At 55.0% G+C, this 20,975-nt stretch overlaps 1 protein-coding gene across 3 annotated transcripts in view; it reads right to left on the bottom strand.

The window, feature by feature from the left end:
* The window catches only part of SEPTIN9 (septin 9), a 213,951-nt gene that overhangs the window by 162,884 nt on the left and 30,092 nt on the right, over positions 1-20,975 (bottom strand). Inside the window, exon 1 of one of the 3 annotated variants that reach the window (XM_008997807.6) lies at positions 13,305-14,120. The exons of the other annotated variants lie outside the window; for them this stretch is intronic. Within the exon in view, the coding sequence (XP_008996055.3) occupies positions 13,305-13,326 (22 nt within the window). The 5' untranslated portion in view covers positions 13,327-14,120. Of the gene's footprint in view, positions 1-13,304; positions 14,121-20,975 lie in introns of those variants that run through there. 3 annotated transcript variants of the gene reach the window in all.

The following is a 20,975-nucleotide window of genomic DNA, read 5'->3' as shown; positions in this document are numbered from 1 at the left end:
AGGGAGTTTGCTAAATTAGACTTCATAAAAATTAAAGAGAAACACTTTTGCTTATTGAAAAATACCACTAAGAAAATGAACAGGCCAGGCATGGTGGCTCATGCCTGTAATCCTGGCTCTCAGGGAGGCAGAAGCAGGAAGACAGCTTGAGCCCAGGAGTTTCAGACCTGCTTGGACAATACAGCGAGGCCTCGTTCTTGAAAAAGAAAAGAAAAGGAACAGGGAAGCCACAGACTGAAATAAAAATATTTGCAAAACACATATCTGACAAAAGATCAGTATCCAGAAGAAAAAGTCAAGCAACCCAATTTTAAAATGAGCAACAGATTTGAAAAGACATTTAACAAAGGAAAATATATGAAGAGCCAATAAGTACATGAAAATGTGCTCAACCGCATTAGTCATCCGGCCAATGCAAATTAAAGCCATAATGAGATACCACTACACGCCCACCAGAATGACTAAGATTTCACAGAGTGACAGCACCAAATGCTGGCTAGAATGTGGAGCAACTGGAACGCGCATCTATTGCTGGTGGGAGTGTGAAATGGGAAAAGATATGTTTGGTTTTATCAAACTAAACATATACCTACTCTATACCTATGCCTAGGTATTTCTACAGAATAAATGAATGCCTCTATGCACAGAAAAGCTAGTACAAGAATAGCCATCATAGGCCAAACAGTGGCTCACGCCTGCAGTCCCAGCACCTTGGGAGGTAGGCGGATCACGAGGTCAGGAGATCCAGACCATCCTAGCTAACACAGTGAAACCAAGTCGCTAATAAAAATACAAAAAATTAGCCACATGTGGTGATGAACGCCTGTAGTCCCAGCTACTCGGGAGGCTGAGGCACGAGAATCACTTGCACCCAGGAGATGGAGGTTGCAGTGAGCCAAGATCGCACCACTACAGTCTGGATAGGCAACAGATTGAGACTGCCTCAAAAAAAAAAAAAGCCATCATAGCAATTTTACTCATAAGAGCCTCCAGATGGAAACAGCCAGGGATCTTTCAACAAGAGAATGGCTAAAAATCCACAGAACGTTCACACCGTGGACACTGCTCAGCAATAAAACAGAACAAATTGCTGGCACCTGCAGCGACATGGGGGGCTCTAAGAAACACTCAAACTGGCAAAATTATTTTATGGTGGGAAAAAAAGCATTACTATGGTTGCCCCATGGTGGGTGGGCGCTGTGATGCGCCTGGAGGGGCCTGAGGAACTTTCTGGGGTGAGAGTGATATTCTGTGTTCTGGTCAGGCTGGGATACACTTGGATACATTTGTTAAAATTCAAAGAACGGAACATTTCACACCTGTGGGTCTCTGGGTATATACACTTCCCTTCAAAGAAAAACAAAAATAATCACAAGCAAATGCCGCACTCTAGTTAATGAAATGCAAACTGAGGCGTTGACAGGATGTTGTGTGCTGATTTCTGCGGCTCATTTTAAGTGCATCAAAAAACAGCGTGGATGCTGGTGGCTAGAGGGATTTGTGGTGAGACACAGCAAAACACTTACTGTGGTATCTAGGTGGTGGGTGCCTGGTTGTTCACTCTAGAATCTCTCATGGTTTCTTTTTTGTTGTTTTATTTTTAAGAGGAGTTCTTATTCTGTCGCCCAGGCTGGAGTGCAGAGGTACAATCCCAGCTGACTGCAGCCTCGACCTCCCACGTTCAAGTAGCCTTCCGAGTAACTGAGACTACAAGCCTGCACCAGCACACCTAATTTTTTGCCTTTTTTTTTAATAGAGATGGGATCTCACTGTGTTGCCCAGGCTGGTCTCGAACTCCTGGGCTCAAGTGATCCTCCTACCTCAACCTCCCAAAGTGCTGCGATTACGGGCATGAGCCACCATGCCCAGCCCTCTTTCATCTTTTCTATGTTTGAAAAAAAAATTTTTTTGAGACAGAGTTTCGCTATTGTTACCCAGACTGGAGTCTTTGAAAATTTTTATAGCAAAAAGTTGGCAATATGTAAAAGAGATTGAAAACATATCAACCAAAAATAGGAAAAATAAAAGAGGTAGCAGGAAGCCCCTCCCTTTTTCCCTAACTAAGCTTCCAGCCCTCCCTCTCCCCGCCCATTTAGGACAGGAACCCCAAGGGCTCCGCCCAGCCCCTGTGCGGGGAAGGAAGCACCCCCCTACCCCGTGCCCGTGCCCTCCGCGGCTTCTCATTCTCTGCCTTAGCCACTTCCCTGGCCCGCAGTGAGCAGCCACAGCTGGCGGAAACTACACCCAGGAGGCCGTTTCCCAGGGTTTCAGTGAAAATGCAAACCCCGCAGGAGCTGGGCTCTCGAGAGCCTGCGGCGCCACCTACTGGAGAAAAGCCTTTCTGCACCCGGGTTCCTCTTCCTCGCCATCACTATTCTCCCTGCCCAGGCCGGGCGGGTCCCCTCTCTGCAATCTCTGGCACCGGTGCATGGGAAATACCCAATACCTCAGAACCTCCCCATCCTCCACACCTCAACATCCAGACTTCAATGGACACCCCACTCCCCGACAAGCACACATCACAGAGGCACAGTCCAAGACCACCCACCCCAGGTGGAGCACCAGCCCCAACGCCATCACCCCAGCCACTTCCTCTCTCCCTCAGATGCAGCGACATCAGCAGCAGGACACTGAAGACCCCTGACTTGATAAACATGCTGAAGTCAATCATTCTGAAGCTACAGTTCTCTTTATTATTACTACAATTTTATTTTATTTTATTATTATTTTTTTTAATTGAGACAGAGTTTCACTCTTGTTACCCGGGCTGGAGTGCAATGGCGCCATCTCGGCTCACCGCAACCTCCGCCTCGGAGGCGCCTGGGTTCAGGCAATTCTCCTGCCTCAGCCTCCTGAGTAGCTGGGATTACAGGCACGCACCACCGTGCCCAGCTAATTTTTTGTATCTTTAGTAGAGACGGGGTTTCACTATGTTGACCGGTATGGTCTCGATCTCTTGACCTCGTGATCCACCCTCCTCAGCCTCCCAAAGTGCTGGGATTACAGGCGGGAACCACTGTACCCAGCCTGAAGTTGTAGTTCCTTAATCATTGCCAATGATTAAATACCCATCCCTCTGTGAGCAGCAGAGCCCGCCAGCATGGCGGAGAGCCCTGTGTCACGGCATCAAATCTGCTGCCTGGGACTCCAGGTGAGCTCTGACTCCTGGCTGCAGGGACAAGCTATGTGGGGCTGGGCAGGGCGGATGGCAGGAGACCAAGCCCAGACTGAGGGCCATCGGCCACGTGAGCATGGGGACAGCGGGGACAGCGAAGGAGACAGAACAACCCCCAGAAAAGATGAGGCCACAGAAGGGAGAGGCCCAGGCCCAGGGGTTCCCTCCTGCTTCCGGACAGGCGTGCCTGTGCCTCTCCCACAGTCCCCGTGATGGTCAAGCCATGCGCTTTCTGGGAAGCAAGCGAGGCCCCCGACACGAGGCTCTAGGCTTGGGTGAGGTGCACAGGTGCCCCCATTCCCGACTTCTTTGAATCCCTTTTGTCCCCAAATCCCATCCATCCTTTCCAGGTGAACGAAAACACTGTTCAGGGGAGGACAGAAGAATAATCCAGGAAAAGCTGCTCGAGGGCGTGGCTGAGCCTGTGCCATCGCCAAGAACAGTTTCCAAACTCAGCAGTTAGTGAGGTGATGGCTCAGGACCCACATCCACAGGAGGGGCATCACTCCCCTGATCAATGAGCCCCTGTCTCACCGCCTCCTGCCATCCATATCTGAGGACCACAGCCAGCAGGTGAATTGGGGCCAGCTCTGGGCACCGTCCTTTCTGCACCAGCTCTGCAATAGGAGGGGGAGCCCACACCTGGGGGCACCTAGAACAGCAGCTGCTCCAAGAGGGTGACATCTCCCCAAAGCCCCCTCTCACCCGAGGCACAAGACGCAGAGGGGACAGAGCATCAGGAGCACCCAGCAATCACAGGGGTGTGTCCCAAAGGGGAAGGGACAGGAGGCAGGGAGAGTGATGGGGAGGCTAGTCTGGGAATGTCTGCCCCTCTGCCTGAGGGAGAGGAGGGAAGCAGGAGGTGAGCACGCAGAATCCCCGCAGGTCCTGGAGCTGGGGATGGAGCGGGAGGGTGTGGGCTGGAGGGCGAGGCACAGACTGCAACCACCACCCACTTTCCTGGCCACTCCAACGCCACCCAAGGCCGGAGACCTCACTTCTCCTGCTCACACTCCCAGGGACAGTGTCTGAACCCCCAGCCTCAGCTGGTCTTATAATTATGGGAGGGAGGTTCTGCCTTACCCCCAGCTCCAAGGGCCAGTCAAGAATATTCTGGATATCTGTACTTCCCCCTGAGTCAGTGGCTGGGGAGAAACCCAGAGGATGGTGGATGGGACAGCAGTCCTCAGGCACCAGGCACCAGGGCCACCTCCCAGGGGTAGGGGCCCCAGGAGGTGCTGAGTGCCTCACACCAGGGCTCACCATGACCCTGCCCAGAGACTCAGCATCCCAGGAGATAGGAAGGAACAAGGGACAAGCGTGCTACTCCTTCAATGCCCCAGCCCTTGCCTTGAGGCTGCCAGACACCTGAGATCACCTTCCCAGGACCCAGACCACCTCAGCCTCACCCACGACCACGTGCACCAAACCACAGCCAGGGCCACGGGGCTCAGACACCACAGTGTGCCTCCTAAAGCCGGCAGCCACAGGACAGCACAGGGCAGTGCAAGTGTGGGCAGGGTTGGGCATGGCTGGCCGCCCCGTCAGCATCCACTGGCCTCTGCTGGATGCTGACGGGGCAGCCAGGCAGGTGGGTCCACCCAGCAATCAAAGAGATCCTCCCTCTCCAACTCCCTCTCCAAAGAGATCCTCCGTCTCTAGCTCCCTCTCCGAAGAGATCCTCCCTCTCCAGTCACAGGGCTGCAGCAGCCTCCTCTCTAGCTGGCCTCCCTGCCTGCCACTGGCCATTCTCAGCAGGGCACTGAGGTCCCACCAGACCCAGAATAAAATCAAGCCCTCACCAGGGCCTCCACAGCCTGTCACAACCTGGCCCTGCCTGTCTCACTGGTGTCACTGCTGCCGCCTCTGACAACACACTCAAGCCACTCCCACCTTCCCCAGGCTCCAGCCTTGGGGCCTTCACACCTGCTGTTCCCTTTGCTGGGTTGTTCTTCCCTTGGATTTTGACCTGGCTGGGTCCTTCTGGTCATTAGAGCTTCAGCTCAGTGTCACGCTCAGGAAGGGGCTCCATTAATCCCACACACACACAAATACACACCCCTAGCAACAGTCACCCCACCTGTTCTTAGCTTCTTCACAGCCCTTGTCTAAAACGGTCTATGGATTTGCTCATTCGTGGGCTGCCTGACTTGGTTCAGACTGTAAGTCCCAAGCGACCAGCAACTGTCTTTCTTGCTTCTCATTACAGGCCAAGCACCCAGTAGAAGGCCTGCACATAGTAGGGCCTCAATATACATTCCCCAGATGAGCCAGGCGCAGTGGCTCAAGCCTATAATCCCAGCACTTTGGGAAGCCGAGGCAGGCGGATCACGAGGTCAGGAGTTCAGAACCAGCCTGGCCAACATGAAACCCCGTCTCTTCTAAAAATACAAAAATTGGCCAGGTGTGGTGGTAGGTGCATGTAGTCCCAGCTACTTGGGAGGCTGAAGCAGAAGAATCGCTCAAACCTGGGAGCTGGAGGTTCCAGTGAGCCGAGATCTTGTCACTGCACTCCAGCCTGGGTGACAGTGAGACCTGGTATCAAGAAAGCAACAATAAAAACATTCTCCAGAAGAACTAAAGCAGCACGCCTGTGTCTAACAGGGACTCAAGGGCACGACATGAACTCCAGCAGAGGACACACAGCGGGCACCCCACGGCTTACACCTGTTGGTGGAGGGAGATGAGGAGAGTGGGGAGAGGCGGTGTCCGCACAGGGACGCCCTGGGCATGGGGAACCCCCCTGCCCCCCGAAGCCCCACAGCCCCATCACACCAGTCTCTTCCAACGAATTGGTCCAAAGAGCATTTTCGAGTTTCCATGGCAGAATTTCAGAGCCAGTGCCTCTTTGCTGACTTCAGGGGTGTGCTTCTGTGTTTATTCCGTGCTCAAGTCAGAGTTTCCCCATTTAGAAAAAAAAAAAAAAGAGGAAGGTGGCTCCATGGATGGAGGTATGAGGGCGTCCACAGGCAGAGGGGCCTCCCAGGCTGAGATCCGCACCTCTCTCTGTCCCAAGGTCAAGGCGTGGCCTGGCGCCCAAATCAGTCTCCAAACGTGGGCCTCTGATTAAGAGGAATCTCCCCACCCACAACCCCCTCCCATGCCCAGCCTCCACTGCCCAGAGCATGCCAGCCTTGCCTGCCCTGGGCTTCAGGACTCCCCTCAGGGACCCTCAGGCCCCCAGTCAGGGTGTGCTTGAACCAAGGCAGTCCCAGAACCCATGCCAATGCCCCCTGCCAGTGGGAGACCGTGGGGAACACTGAGCAGGATGTGTGGGGCCAGGCAGGGGCACACAGCAAGCATATTCAGAAGTTTAGGCCACTCAGTGTGGCTCTGGAAGGGGGTCCAGAGCAAGAGACGGGGCGGGAAGCTGGAGCAAGCAGGGAGGCCTCAGCCCCTCTGGGGAACAGGCCGGGTAAAAATAAACTAACCTGGGCCAGGCATGGTGGCTCACACCTATAATCCCAGCACTTTGGGAGAGGCAGGTGCATCACCTGAGGTCGGAGTTTGAGACCAGCCTGGCCAACATGGTGAAAACCTGTCTCTACTAAAAATACAAAAATTAGTTGGGTATGGTGGTGGGCAATCCCAGCTACTCAGGAGGCTGAGGCAGGAGAATCACTTGAACCCAGGAAGCAGAGATTGCAGTGAGCTGAGATGGTGCCATCGCACTCCAGCCTGGATGACAGAGAAAGACTCCGTCTCAAAAAGAAAAAGAAAATGAAACTAACCTGAGGGCAGCAGCCAGTGAGACCACAACAGGAGAGGTGGTGGGGTCGGGGGTCCCCACAGCCCGGGAGAGGGAGCCTTTGCCAGAGGTAGGGTCGGCAGAGGAGGACCAGTTCTCACAGGGTTCACGTGCTAGACCAGCTATGGTCTATTCTTTTTTTTCTTTTACACATGTTCCTGGGGCTCATGGAACTTACTGATTTATTATAAAGGATACACGAAGGATACAGATGAAGAGATGTGTAGGGTAAGATACGTGGAGCACTCTCCACATGCTCCACTATCCAGAAGCTCCCCGAACCCCATCTTTCTGGGTGTTTATGGAGGCTTCATTACCGAAGCATGACTGATTCAATCATCGGCCACTAAGAGCTGGTCTCACACGCTTTACCTTCTGCCCCTCTCACCTACCTGGAGGTTGGGGGGTGGGACTGAAAGTCCCAAACTTATAATTCCACCCGGTCTTCCCTGGGACCCACTCTCTTCCTGAAGCTGGTTAGGGCTTCCAGCCATCGGTCAATCATGAGCATGCAGAAAGGCAACACTTTGGAGAGTCCAAGGATTTTAGGAGTTGTATGCCAGGAAATGGAGAAGAAAACCAAATGTATATTTCACAACGTGACAGTCAAGCTCTCTCAACCGCTGCCTCCCTTCCAGCCATGCTGCCGGCCTCAGCCCCCCACGCCCCAGGGCCTTTGCATGCACTGCCCATCACCTGCAGCGATCTTCCCTGCCTGCTGGGTTTGAGCCTGGTTTACTACTCCTCGCCCTTCTGCACTCAGCCCAAAGCTCTCCCCGAGAGGCAGCCCTCCTGACCTGGTCCTACACTGCCCTGCCACTGGGCCCCTTTGCCCCTCCTGTCACTTCCTGTGTTTCACGTTTGCTAATGTGGTCTTGCACTTGTGCCGTCCCATGAGGACAAGGACTGAGTCTGGCTTTGTCCTCCACTGGGCCCCAGTGCCAGGTCCACAGGGAGCACCCAATGCTGAATGAATGACGCAGTGACCAGAAAGGGAGGTTTGTTGTGTCATGTTGGGGGTCAAAGTTTGCTGGGCAGACCATGTGGGTGAGGTTGTGTGGAGAGGGAAGCAGGGGTGGGAGGCAGGGAGGAGGGTGTGGGGTGCTATCTAAGGATGGCAAGTGCTTCCAAGGGGGACAAGCCAATCCCTAGAGCACCAGGCAGCAGAGAAAGGCTGACAACCTCACGCCCTACTTCCGCTAAGGGAATGAGGCCAGGCCTCTGGGAAGGCCAGCTCCTCGCTCCTAGGAGAGCCCCAGGGGAAGCTTCATCAGCTGCTGAGTTGGTCTCAGTGGAACCACATGTGGTGGGTGGGAGGGGTTTGGGTGGTGCCACCTCGGAACAGGAAGCAGACAAAGGCATAGAAGCAGAGGCAGAGAATGGGCTTCAGGAGCTTCCTCAGAGGGAGAGCTGAGCAAGGGGACAGACTGGGGACACTTAGCTTCCACAACCTGAAGCACAGACAGTTGGTCTCACACGCAGGCTGGGCAGCCACACCACCAAGAACCAGGGGCATGTCTGCAGGGCGGGCCTCAGGAGGCCCCGGGCTGCCCCTGCCATCCACCCAGAAAGACCAAAGCCCAGGCTTTCCCAGGTTGGGCGCACGTCCAGCCAGGTCCTGGGCAGAGCTGAGGCTCCCTGGCTGGCCTGAGAGGGGGCGATCGAGGCCAGGCCAAGCCCAGGACTTCCCCACTCCTCCCCACCTCCCAGCAGAGCCAGCTGGACATATAAAAAGAAGAGAAGCAAATCAAGAGCCCAGAGCATGAGGCTGGACCAGCCCTTACACCGCACGCAAAGATAAACTCAACCTGCATCAAAGACATGAACTCAAGAGCTAAAACCACAAAACTCTTAGAAGAAAACGCAGGGGAAAGCCTCATGACGCTGCATTTGGCAATGATTTCTTGGATAGGGCATCAAAAGTACATGCAACAGGAGAACAAACAGATAAAGTGGAACATCATCAAAATTGAAAACATTTGCATATCAGGCCCAGCGCAGCGGATCATGCCTGTAATCCCAACGGTTTGGGAGGCTGAGGCAGGTGGATCACCTGAGGTAAGGAGTTCGAGACCAGCTTGGCCAACATGGTGAAACCCTGTCTCTGCTAAAAATACAAAAATTAGCTGTGCATGGTGGTGCATGCACGTAAGCCCAACTACTTGGGAGGCTGAGGCAGGAGAATCACTGGAACCAGGGAGGCAGAGGTTGCCGTGAGCCGAGATCATGCCACTACACTCCAGCCTGGGCAACAGAGTAAGACTTCATCTCAAAAAAAGAAAAAGCATTTGCATATCAAAGGGCACTAAGAGCGTGGTGAGAAGGTGATCCTTGGAATGGCAGTAAATCACAGGTCGGACCCGGGATGAGTATCAGATACTAATCTACAGATCGCCTAACAGTCAGCAACAACAAAGGGTGAAGGACTTGAACAGACATTTCTCCAAGAACATGTGCACATGAGCAATAAACACCAGAAGATACCACTGGGGAAATGTAGATCAAAACCACAAGGAGAGACCCCTCACAGCCACGAGCTCCGAGGAGGCGGGAAGACGCCTGGAGGGTAGTGGCCAGCTCCAGGCTGCCCCTAGAATTCTCCCAGATGCTGAGACCCACCCCGGCACCCCACCAGGAGCACAGGAATGAGTGGAAAAGGCCAGCGGCCACCCCAAACGGCCAGAGGGGGCCAGCAAGGGGTCTGGGACATGGAACCATTCTGTGCATCCAGACACAGGGGGACAATAAGGGGATGAAAGGTGGCCCCTAAAGTTTACGTCCACCCAGAGCCTGTGAACATGGCCTATTTGGAAAAACAGTCTTTGCAGATGTTATGATGTTAAGGATCTTGAGATGAGACCATCTTGTATTACCCAGTGTACCCTAAATCCAAGAACGAGTGTCCTTCTAAGAGACAGGCAGAGGGAGATTTGGGGCAAAGAAGGAGGCCCCGTGACAACAGAGGCAGAGACCCAGTGATGTGACCATGAGCCAAGGAACACCAAGGGTTGTGGGAGCCACCAGAAGCCACAAGAGGTGAGAAGCAGGCTCCCCCTCCGAGCCTCTGGAAGGAACTAGCCTGCTGATGCTGTGATTTTGGACTTCCGGCCTTCAGAATGGTGAGAGAAGAAATGTCTGGTGTTTTGAGCCACCCAGTTTGTGGCACTCGGTGACGGCAGCCTCAGGAAACCACTACAGGGACCAGAGTCCCCACAGGGCCAAGCAGGAAGTGGGTGCAGGGCACATCAGGCCAGGCCTCTCACCCTGGAGATGGAAAAGCAGAGCTGGAGAGGTTGAGATGGGACAGGCACTGCGCGTCCAGGGGTAAGAACTCCCAGGGAATGGCAGAGGCCATCGGGGACAGCAGATCAAGGGACAGGAGGGAGGGGTGAGGGCTGAGGCACTAGCCTTCATGGGGCCTCAGCTCCCTGTCCACTGGTGACCTGGGGCCCCCCTAAGAGGAGCTGGGGTCTTCGCTGTGCCTCACTGCATCAGTGGGCCCTGGAGACATCCAGCAACAGCATGGCAGAGCCCCCCCCAGGACCCTGGGCTTGCATTCACCACCATGCACAGACGTCCACGCCCCCTGCCTGCAGCTCACCCTCATGGCCTGTTCCCAGCCTCCCAGCCCCACAGAGCTCCCCAGTGGAAAGTTCCCTTCTTGGAGACTCTCTCCCTGCTGAAATACAAGCTCTTGGAACAAGATAAAACTGCTTAATTTGTAAAAGCCACAAAGCCCGGTCCAGAACAAAAAAAAACCTCCGACCCTTGGCTGGAAGGAGTGGCCCGCCATGCCTTAGCGGCCAGTCACCGCTCCATGACTCACGCCGGCCCCCTGACAAACCCTCCAGCACCTTCCCAGGGGAAGGCCGCAGCCCCCAGGGAGGGCGGGAGAGTCCCCAAGCCAGACCGGAGCCAGACACTGCCGGGGGAGGGACGAGAGGGCAGGTCTCAGGGCTCCCGGGGCTTCCCTGGGCTAGGCAGACAGTCATGGACACGCTGGGGTAGGACCACCCCCTCCCACAAACCCTTCCTGGGCAGCTGCAGGGCAACCTGAGCTGGACACGCCTCACACGCCAGCCCAGTGGGGCATGGGGCACCCACAGCCACGTCTAGAAGTCACTGGGCCGTTGTCTGCCAGGGTGGCCTCTGTCACACAGACATGGAGTCCTCCCCACGGCCCCTCCTCAGGCCAGAGCACGTGGGGATCAGAGCAGTTCTCACAGTGCCATGTGGCCAGAAAAAGCGGCAAGAGCCACACCCCAAAAAGAGGAAGAGCCCCTCAGTGAGGGAAGAAGCACCCAGAAAACTCAGGATGCTCAGAAGCCCGCAGGAGGTGGGGGCGCTGCCTGGGGGCCGGGCTGCTCCCACCCCTCACCTTGTAGATGACGGAACTTCGGCCCAGAGCTGCCAAATGCCTTGCTCAAGGCCACCCAGCAGGGACAGGAAGGGAACTCACTTCCCCAGGGACTGCTTGGGAGCTCTCAGGTCTGGCCAGGACGAGAACCTTGTCAGGGAAACAGCGAGGGGATCCCCGTGTTCATTCGGAAGGCAGCCAGTTTACAACTGAGTTTTTTAAAATGTATGGGGTTTTTTTTGTTTTGTTTTGTTTTATTTTTTTTTCAGGAAAACACATCTGAATGGGATTTTGCAGAAAGCATCTTTCTTCAAGGCACAGCCCAAGGGGAGGTCCCCACTTCACCCCTGGCTGTGCTGTCCTCAGCCAAGGCCAGCAGGGATCAGAGTACTCTCTGGGGCACAGCACTGGCTGCTTTCAAAGAGTGTTTTGTTGAGTTCATGAAAAGCCCGTGTTTAGTGAGCCTGGGAGGTGCCACCACTTCCACCTCCCCAGAGAGCACCCCCTCAACCCACGCCTCTCTGCCCGGCTCTCAGATCCCCTGCTGGTCACCCATCTGGGCCTTCATCTATAAAATGAAGGCCGAACCAGAGGCTCCCCGAGGCCCCTGACAGCCAGGAGGGTGGAGTGACGTCCTCCCGGGCTGGTGGTCGAGGAGGCAGGGGACTGCCCAGGCTGCCTGGTGGAGTGGCCACTCTGAAGACTGCTCCACTGTGCAGCCCTGGGGAAGGCCTCTCCCAGCACTCCCTGTCCTGCAGCTCCTGCTGGGCTGAGAGCAGGACACTAGGCCCCACACCCACCCGTTTCAGTGGGCCTGTGCCCATGAGCTCAAACAGATAAGATGCAGTTCCATGACCACCCGAGCCTTCTGCCCGTCCCCCCTTCCCCCTCCCGAGGTCTGCCTCCCGCGCCCAACTGGGTGTGCTCAGTGACACAACACACACCCGCCCCACCAGTCCCAACATCATATCAAGATGTGGCCCTAGGTGCTGCGGTGGAATCGGACCACATGTCCTGCAGAGAAGCCACCGGAATGGGCCTCCCTCTCTTAGGCCTCTCAGGGACCTCCCCAATATACACATAGTGGCAACCAACAGACCAGGGCCCAAGGCACTTAGGGTGTGACACTCTTAGCATCCCCACGGCCCATAGGTCACCTCAGAACACCCAAAGCCTACAGGGTGGTTCAGCTACCCCAGATCTCCCATCTCTGGCCTCAAAGGGGGGCATGAGTGGCAGAAACTGTCATCATTGCTGATTACCGATGATGGTGCTGGCCACGTGAGATGACAGCCATGGTGCCTCGTGGGAGTGAAGGGACCAAGGAGGCTGAGCCTGGAATGGAGGGCCTGGAAAGCCGGGGTGACTAAAGGCAGGGGAGACCCCTTTCTCTTCATTTGTCAGTTCACACCCCAGTGGGTCTGTGCCTGCTGCAAGGGGGCTGCCAGAGTGAATGGCCACACATGCACACACACATGCACAGCCATGCACACACGTGCGCGCGCGCACACACACGCCCAGCTCCTCTGAGCGCCGGGAGCTTCCCCCTCATAATCAACTGCTGGGAAGGCACAGAAGTGCTATTTTAGGTAGGAGACCGAGGCAGCCTTGAAGACAGACTTTGGCTGGAGGCAAAAAACAAACCACACAGTGGACAAACAAACCACCGGCCAGGTCTGAGCACCACCGCCCCGGGCCCGAGCCGGGGGCAGGTCCCCCACGCCGTCCCCGGGTTTCAGCGCCAACAGCCGCAGCATTTCACAGTGGCCATGACACTCAAGAGTGCCACACTGGGGAATGAGAGAGAAGTGAGAGCCGAGCTTAAATAAAAGCCAGGCTCAGGAGAGCTTAGCTTGAGATGGCGTTCGGTCCCACCAGCTTGGAACCGTCAAAAAGAAAAGAAATATTTCTGTGAAAAATGAGCAAAAACACCCTTTGCATGCTTATTTTCCCAAAAGCATAAATAAAGCCCCGAGTCCAGGGCGGTGGGGGGACGGCCAGTGGGGAGGGAGCTGTCTGCCTACCTGAGATCCGGTCCCTCTCCATTCCGACGGATATATTTAGCAGCGGCGGGAGTCCCGGCGTCCCGCTCAGAGGCGGCCTCCCCTTTCTCACCCCCGTCGCCCTCCCTCTCTCAGCCTCCTCCTCCTCCTCCTCCTCCTCCTCTAAAAACACTCTTTGTCTGGTCTAATTTCTTCAATCTGTTGCAATCACGAATGCATCCGAATTACCACATTTCCATGTGCTGATCATATGTTTGTGCTCCAAACTGAAGTAGCATTGTCTCTTCGGAACAGGAGGAAAAAGGGAGCAAAGGAGAGAAATCCAAAAAGAAGAGGCAGGAGAGAGGGCCCGAGGTGGGCCCCAAGGAGTCCAGCAGCCCCAGGGTCTGCCTGCGCGGGTCCTGGCCGGCCAGTCTGCTCGGTGGCTGCAGAGGTCCCGAGCGTGGCTTCCGGCGGCCTCCTCCACCTCCTCCAGCCCCCACCGCCCGAGGCTCGCTGCTCCTTTTTAATATCCACTTGGAGATGCTTAACTTAGCCTCTTGGAAACCAACTCACAGAGTCAAATTCCTGGCGACTTCCAAAGTCTTTCATTTTCCCCGGCCCGCGATGCTAAGATTTCCTTGGGTTTAAGCGTTTAAAAAGCCCAGTTCCTGTGTGCCTGCCTCGCCTTCCTCTGTCCCCGGCTGGCCCAGCCTTTCTTCACCCCGCACCCTGACGTGGCTGGGTGGGAGGAACGGCTGTGCCCCAGGCCAGCAGGCTGAGAAAAGGTTCTGGAGCACCTGCCCAGGAGGAACCCTGAGAAGTCACCCCACCTCCGTCCCGTTAGCCTGCGATGACAGAGGCAGTTGCCGTCCCCGCCCAATGAGATGGGGACTTCCTGGAAGATTCCTACCACACATGCATGAGTCAGTAAGTCTCTGACCGTCCCCTGGGAGGGAGCAAGTCTTCCTCTCTGGGAACTCAGGGCCCTGCTGGGGAATCACTGCTGTTCCCCACTGTTCACATGGGGTCCCCAGAGGCAGCTTACTGGGGGGTCCCCGCAGCACATGGTCAGGGTCCTTGCTGAGGCCAAGGGCTCAGCAGAGCAGACGATGGGGGCTGCGGGGGCTACAGGGTGGGTCCCTGGGGTGGGGATGGGGGCATCTTCTCTCTGTCTATAAACTTCACCTCAAGGGTTCATTCAAACCTGAGACACAGAGGCTGGTTCTGTTTGCCCAAGCCTGTTCAAAGAGAATGTGTGTTTGTGCCAAGGCTGAGAACTCAGGCAATGCCTCTGAAAACTCCAGATTGTCAGTTTCTGTTGAAAAAGGGAGGACGCGTAGCTGCACCGCAGAAGCCTTCCTGCCTGGCCACACAGGGCTGGTGTAAGACTGTCCTGCCCTTCAGACAAAACACAGTTTCCAGTTTGTGCTGCTCCCAAGGCCCCTGCACAAATTTCCAATATTTGCACCCCAACCCTCTCACATCCCGCAGACCTCTGAGTTTACAGTCCCTGCCCCATGGAGCCAGGTGAGTTCCCTGTGACCAGGTGAGGCCTATGCACACCCCTCAGCTAGATGACAGAGCCAAAGTTCCTGAAATGCCACTTCAGGCCACAGTCCCGTCCACTCTCTATCTGGGATAGGACCTCAAATACAGTCTCCTTGGCAGAAAGGGCATCTTCTTGGGGGCTGGGGAGGACCATTCCCAGCCTTCTGGGAGACATCAAGCAACCACTTCCTCCCAAAGAGCCTGGAGGACACCCCATGGGCAGCCAGGCAGTGAGGGGAGGTGGAGACAGCTTCTCAGCCTAGGTGGGAAGCTGGGGAGGGAGGGAGGGATCATTCAGCCTACTACAGAAGACTGAATAATGGCCCCAGGGATACCACGTCCTACTCCCTAGACCTGAAAATGGGATCTTGTTTGGAACACGGGTCTTTGCATCTGATTCATTGCAGATCTTGCTGTGGGGAGAGCACCCTGGACTCTCCAGGTGGTCCCCAAAGGCCGTCTTGCTGCTCACACAAGAGATGGACAGAGGGAGATTTGATAGACAAGGATGGCTGAGTGGTGATGGAGCCCAGAGAGATCTGAAGATGCTGGCATTGAAGGTAAGGGCCACGTGGCCACAAGCCAAGGGATACCCGCAGCCACCAGGAGCTCGAAGGGGCAGGCGATGAAAGCAGCAGTCCCCAGCCTTTTTGGCCCCAGGGACCGGTTTCATGGAAGGCAATTTTTGCACAGACCAAGGAGTGGGGAGATGGTTTTGGGATGATCCAAGTGCATTATGTTTACGACTTTATTTTTTATTTTTTGAGACAGACTTTCACTCTGGGATTACAGGAGTGAGCCACCATGCCCGGCCGCAAGCACAAGGTATTTATTGTGCACTTTATTTCTATTATTACTGCATGGCAATATATAATGAAATAATGATACAACTCACCATCACGTAGAATCAGTGGGAGCCCTGAGCTTGTTTTCCTGCAACTAGACAGACCCATCTGGGGATGATGGGCGACAGTGACAGATCGTCAGGCATTAGATTCTCATAAAGAATTGGCCACCTGGATCCCTCGCACGCACAGTTCCCAATACGGTTCTCGCTCCTACGAGAATCTGATGCCATGGCTGATAGGACAGGAGGCGGAGCTTGGGCAGTAGCTCGAGCAGTGGGGAGCGACTGTAAATGCAGATGGAGCTTCACTCACTTGCCAGTCACTCCCCTCCCCCTGCACAGCCCAGGTCCTAACAGGCCACACATGAGGGCAGGAACCCTCGAGCATAAGAGGGCTGTGCCCAGTGGACACCCTGATTGCAGCCTGGTGATCCTGATCTCGGACATGTGGCCTGCATAACTGTGAAGGGAAGACTGGGTGTTGTTGTGACTCAGCCAGCTTGTGGCCACTCATTACAGCAGCTGCAGGAAACTGATCCGGTGCCACAGAGCGAGCCAGGGCTCGGCCCACTGGAGCTGCTTTCTGTTATGCTATTTCTTCCTAAAACACTGTTAAGCCAGCCACTAACAACCACTGAGTCTGATCGGCAGGAATCGCAGAGGCTTCCTGGTTTGTTCCTTTCATCCCTTTTCCAATTTTGAAATAATATTCCTTGTTGGTTTTTCTGATTATAAATGTAATATCTTATGTTTATTGAGTTTGGAAACAACAGAAAAAGTATAAAAACCCCAGCTGGGCAAGGTGACACGTTGGGAGGCTGAGGCAGAAGGATTGCTTGAAGCCAGAAGTTCGAGGCTGCAGTGAGCTATGATCGCACTACTGCACCTCAGGCTGAGTGAAAAGAGTGAGACCCTATCTCAAAAAAAAAAAAAAAAAAAAAAGAAGAGGAAGAAAACCCTTTAACCTCACTCAAGACTCTGCATATGAACTCCAGCTGTGGGGCAGGGAAGCCCCGGAAGGCCCCCCCAAGGCTCTGACCCAGCCTGGCTGGTGGTGGGAATTTGAGAACAGGCCTGGGTGAGGGGCCGGGCTATGATGAGTTCCACCTCCCGCACATTGCACACCGCGGGTTTGACGGCCAGGGCTGGAGCGCTTGCTGAGCACAGCCTTGACCCCCGGCATGGTTTGGCCTGAGGTCCATCTCCCCTCCGTGCCTGAAAATCCAAACCTTCTGGCCCAGGCAGGGGGATCACTTGAAATGGAAAACCTGGCAGCACCGATTGGCTCCGAAGAGGCCGGAGTTAGCCATGAGCCGCTCAGAGGAGTGCAGATGGAGGGGTACGGCCAGCGGAGGGCGGGGGACGCAAGGGGCCAGCCCCTCACCGCTCACAGGGACTCAGCCTCCATATAAGCTCTAAGGGGGCACCTCACCACCAGCGCAGACCCAAGCCCTGACGTGGCTCCCCCCGAACCTCCCTCCAGAGGAACACTGAAGAGGATTCTGTGGGTGTGTCAAGCGTTATCCCTGTCTCAGATTCAGAGGCACATTTGCATACTGAATGCACTGAGTAATCTTGCAGTGAGGGGCCGGCTTGCTTTAACCCACCTTCTCCCAAATTGTACCAAAGGTTGCTATCCCGGGAAGGCAGGGCCCTCAGGGGTCTTTGGTAAACTCTGGTTGTGTCAGCCCGTGAGCCCAGCTCACAGCCACCCCAGACTGCCCACACCTTGGAGTGGGCCCTGTTACCCAAAAGCCCCTTCCAGATAGTCCTCAGGGTGGCACCTCTGTTCTTCACCCCCCATAGACCCCTGGCCACTTTTTTGTGACGTCAGCCTCACTGGTTCACAGCTCCTCTTAACTGCAGAATGGGGTGCAGCGGGCACAGGCCAGGCCTGGCCGGGTGGGAAGGAGGAGCAAAGGCCACTTTGTCTCCAATGGCACTGGCCAGGCTCCGGAAAGGCTAGAACCCACAGAAAGGAAGGCAGTGTCATGCTCCACCTGCTTTGCCTCAGCCCAGGGGTATCTGGTAGAAAGAAGTTAGGTGGCTGGTCTTTACTCTCTGGCTTGGCCTAGGAACTGCTTCTTTTTCAAGACTCTATCAAATCCCTCCTCCATTAGGAAGCCTTCCCTGGTTGCCCCCTCCACTCCTGTCCTGTCCCAGAACACGGCCTGGCCCTCACAGATAATCCTGACATCAGAGCCTTCTCGGTAGAGATTTTCCTTCTCCATGGAAATTTATACTCCAAACTGAAAATGTGTACAGACTAAGCCCCTGCTCCCACATGACACAGAAGTAAAAGCTACGGGTCACCTGTCTTACCCTGCCCTTCTCACATCAATCTGGGCTCCACAGGGGCCCAATAGGGGCCATATCCAGTTCGGCCGCCCCAGGAACACCATCCTGGGCCCCAGCGCCTCTGTCCCCTCCCATGAAGCACAGCTTCATCCCCCGGGTACCCAGGTGGGAAGGGACATACACCAGGCATTCCCCAGGGTGGCCTGTGCTCCCTACATGAGGCCAGGAGGTCCTGGGGCTGGTCCAGCCATCCAGGAAAGGGAGCAGGTGGTCCAGGTGATGCTGATGTGGGCAGCAGGGACCTTCGGGAAAGGGGCTTCATCCGATCGGCCCCATCCTGCTCCAGGTGCATACACTGGGGAAGGGTCCTGTGTGGAGGTGGAGAGAAGGCACCTCGGGCTGAAAGGACCCTTTCTGATGCAGCAGGCTCAGATTCACTGCCATCTGCCATGTCCCCTCACCTAATGCAGGTTCCAGCAAATCCTCCATGGTAAGTACCAAGATGTAGGGGATGCACAGCCTCTCGCTTTAAAAAGTGACTTTTCGGCCAGGCATGGTGGCTCATGCCTGTAATTCCAGCACTTTGGGAGGCCAAAGCAAGCAGATTACAAAGTCAAGAGATCAAGACCATCCTGGCCAACATGGTGAAACCCCATCTCCCCCAAAATACAAAAAATTAGCTGGGCATAGTGGCGGGTGCCTGTAGATCCAGCTACTCAGGAGGCTGAGGCAGGAGAATAGCTTGAACCCGGGAGGCAGAGGTTGCAGTGAGCTGAGATCACACCACTGCACTCCAGCCTGGCGATAGAGCAAGACTCCGTCTCAAAAAAGAAAAAAAAAGTTAGTTTTCCTGCCAGGCATGATTGCTCACACCTATAATTCCAGAACTTTGGGAGGCCAAGGTGGGAGGATCACTTCAGGCCAGGAGTTCAAGACCAACCTGGGTAACATAGAGAAATCTCATCTCTACAAAAACAAAAAAGGCACGGCACCGTGGCTCATCCCTGTAATCCCAGCTACTTGGGAGGCTGAGGCAAGAGAATCAGTTGAACTCAGGAGGCAGAGGCTGTAGTGAGCCAAGATCACGCCACTGCCCTCCAGCCTGGGCAACAGAGCAAGACTCCACCTTGGCCTCCAAAAGTACTGGGATTACAGGCATGGGCCACCACGCCCAACCTGCAAACATTTTTTGTTTTTTAGAATTAGCCAGGCATGGTGGCCCATAACTGTAGTCCCAGCTGCTTAGGAGGCTAAGGCGGGAGGATCCCTTGAGCCCAGCAGATCGAGGCTGCAGTGAGCTACGATCACGCCACTGCACTCCAGCCTCAGCTACAGAGAAAGATCCTGCCTCAAAAAAAAAAAAGAGAGAGAGAGAGAGAGACTTTTCCATTCATTTCTCGCTCATCCTCAGACTCAACCACTGAAGTTTGCTTCCCTGAATTAAAAATGAAAGAGCTCTGTCCTGGACTCCCCCCTGCTGACCCTGCTACTGTACCTGCCAGCAGAGCCGGCCAAGACCCTCCAGGCTGGCCCCAGCCTGGCCCGCCTACAGCCTCCCAAGTAAGACGGATTCCCAGGCTGAGGCCAGCTGCATTCCTCTCCAGAATCTTTCTCCACTCAAGCTTTGGCTGTTCCTAAATAAATACAATCCAGCTATCTCTGCCCTTGGGGCCACTACAGGGTTTGCTGGTGTAAACCGCCTGGGCAGGCCTGTTGCTTTAGGAGTCCTTCCAGGTCAGCGTGGAAGGAAACCAGGACAACAGGGAGAAGCAGCCCAGATGGGCCCAACTCTACACTCACAGCCTCATGCTCAGCCATCCGCCTGGGCTATAGCCTGACGGGAGCCAGAGCTGGCGCTCCATTCCTAGAGGGGGCCCCTGACTGTGCAGAGAGAGGGAGGTCTGGGGGTGCGGAGGCCAAGGGCCCTTGCAGGATGTCCCAGGGCCCCTGAGTTTAAGCTTCTTCGCAGCCAACAGAAAACTCCCCCGAGAGCAGGTGGCTTTCATCCTGCCCGCTCAGTAGGTGCCCAGCAATCGTTCGCTGGATAAACAGTGAATTTGTGGATCCAAGGTGAAGATGATCAAAACTGGCGCCGCCCCATAGAACTTTCCGTAATGATATCAACGTCCTGCATCTGCCATGGTCAATATGGCAGCCACATGTGGCAGCGAACGCTTGCCATGTGGAAGGGCTACGAAGCCACAGAGTTTCAAATTTATGTTTAAAAATTTAAACTTAAATAGTTACAAATGCCTAGTGCCTACCAGGTTACACGGACCCTTTTTGTCACCTTCTTCTCCTCCCTAGAGACACTGCATTCGCCATCAATTTCTTACCCAACAAATAAAAGCTACTCTTCAGCCAATGCAAAAGAAAGCCAATATTTGCATTCTAAGCTAGTTTTTTGGCCAGTTCTCCCCAGCGTTTCCTATCAAGGTCAGTCCAACAATATTTCCTGACTGCCTGCCATGCACCAGTAGAGCGTCCCGCCCAGCTCTGGTCCCAGGCTGTGGGGACACGGAAATAACCAAGGCCGAGCTGATAGAAGGGGTGTGGCAGCGTGGCCCAAAGTCACCCTGAGCCAGCTGGGCCCAGGAGCACAGAAGTCCTGCTTCCCAGGAGACAGTGGCAGAGCCCATCAAGGGAGGCCTGGGCACTCAGAGCCGGGAGCACAGAAGCAGGGGATCTAGGCTGGAAAGCAGGATCAGGGCCAGGCTGGAAGGCAACACAAATCCACACTCAAGGCTTGGGGGGAAACTCAGGGCTCTGTAGGTAAGAAGACCAGGCCCAAGCCTGTTGTAAATGATCGGGTGAAGGCATCCTATCACCCGGTCCTTTGCACAGAAGAAGGAAGTGGTCATCGTCCTCTAAATGTTGACTGTGGACAAGAAGGAGCCACAGCATGGCAGGGGTAAGGACAACAGCACCCGCTGGTCCAAGGAGGGATGGCGGAGGCCCTACCAAGACCTGGACGTGACCGGGGCAGCCTGTCCAAGGGCCAGTGTGGGGAAGGTGAG

Source organism: Callithrix jacchus, chromosome 5 (assembly GCF_049354715.1).
Source record: "Callithrix jacchus isolate 240 chromosome 5, calJac240_pri, whole genome shotgun sequence".
Lineage (NCBI taxonomy): Eukaryota > Metazoa > Chordata > Mammalia > Primates > Cebidae > Callithrix > Callithrix jacchus.
The sequence above is the reverse complement of the archived record's forward strand: the minus strand, read 5'-3'. Positions and strand labels throughout refer to the sequence as shown.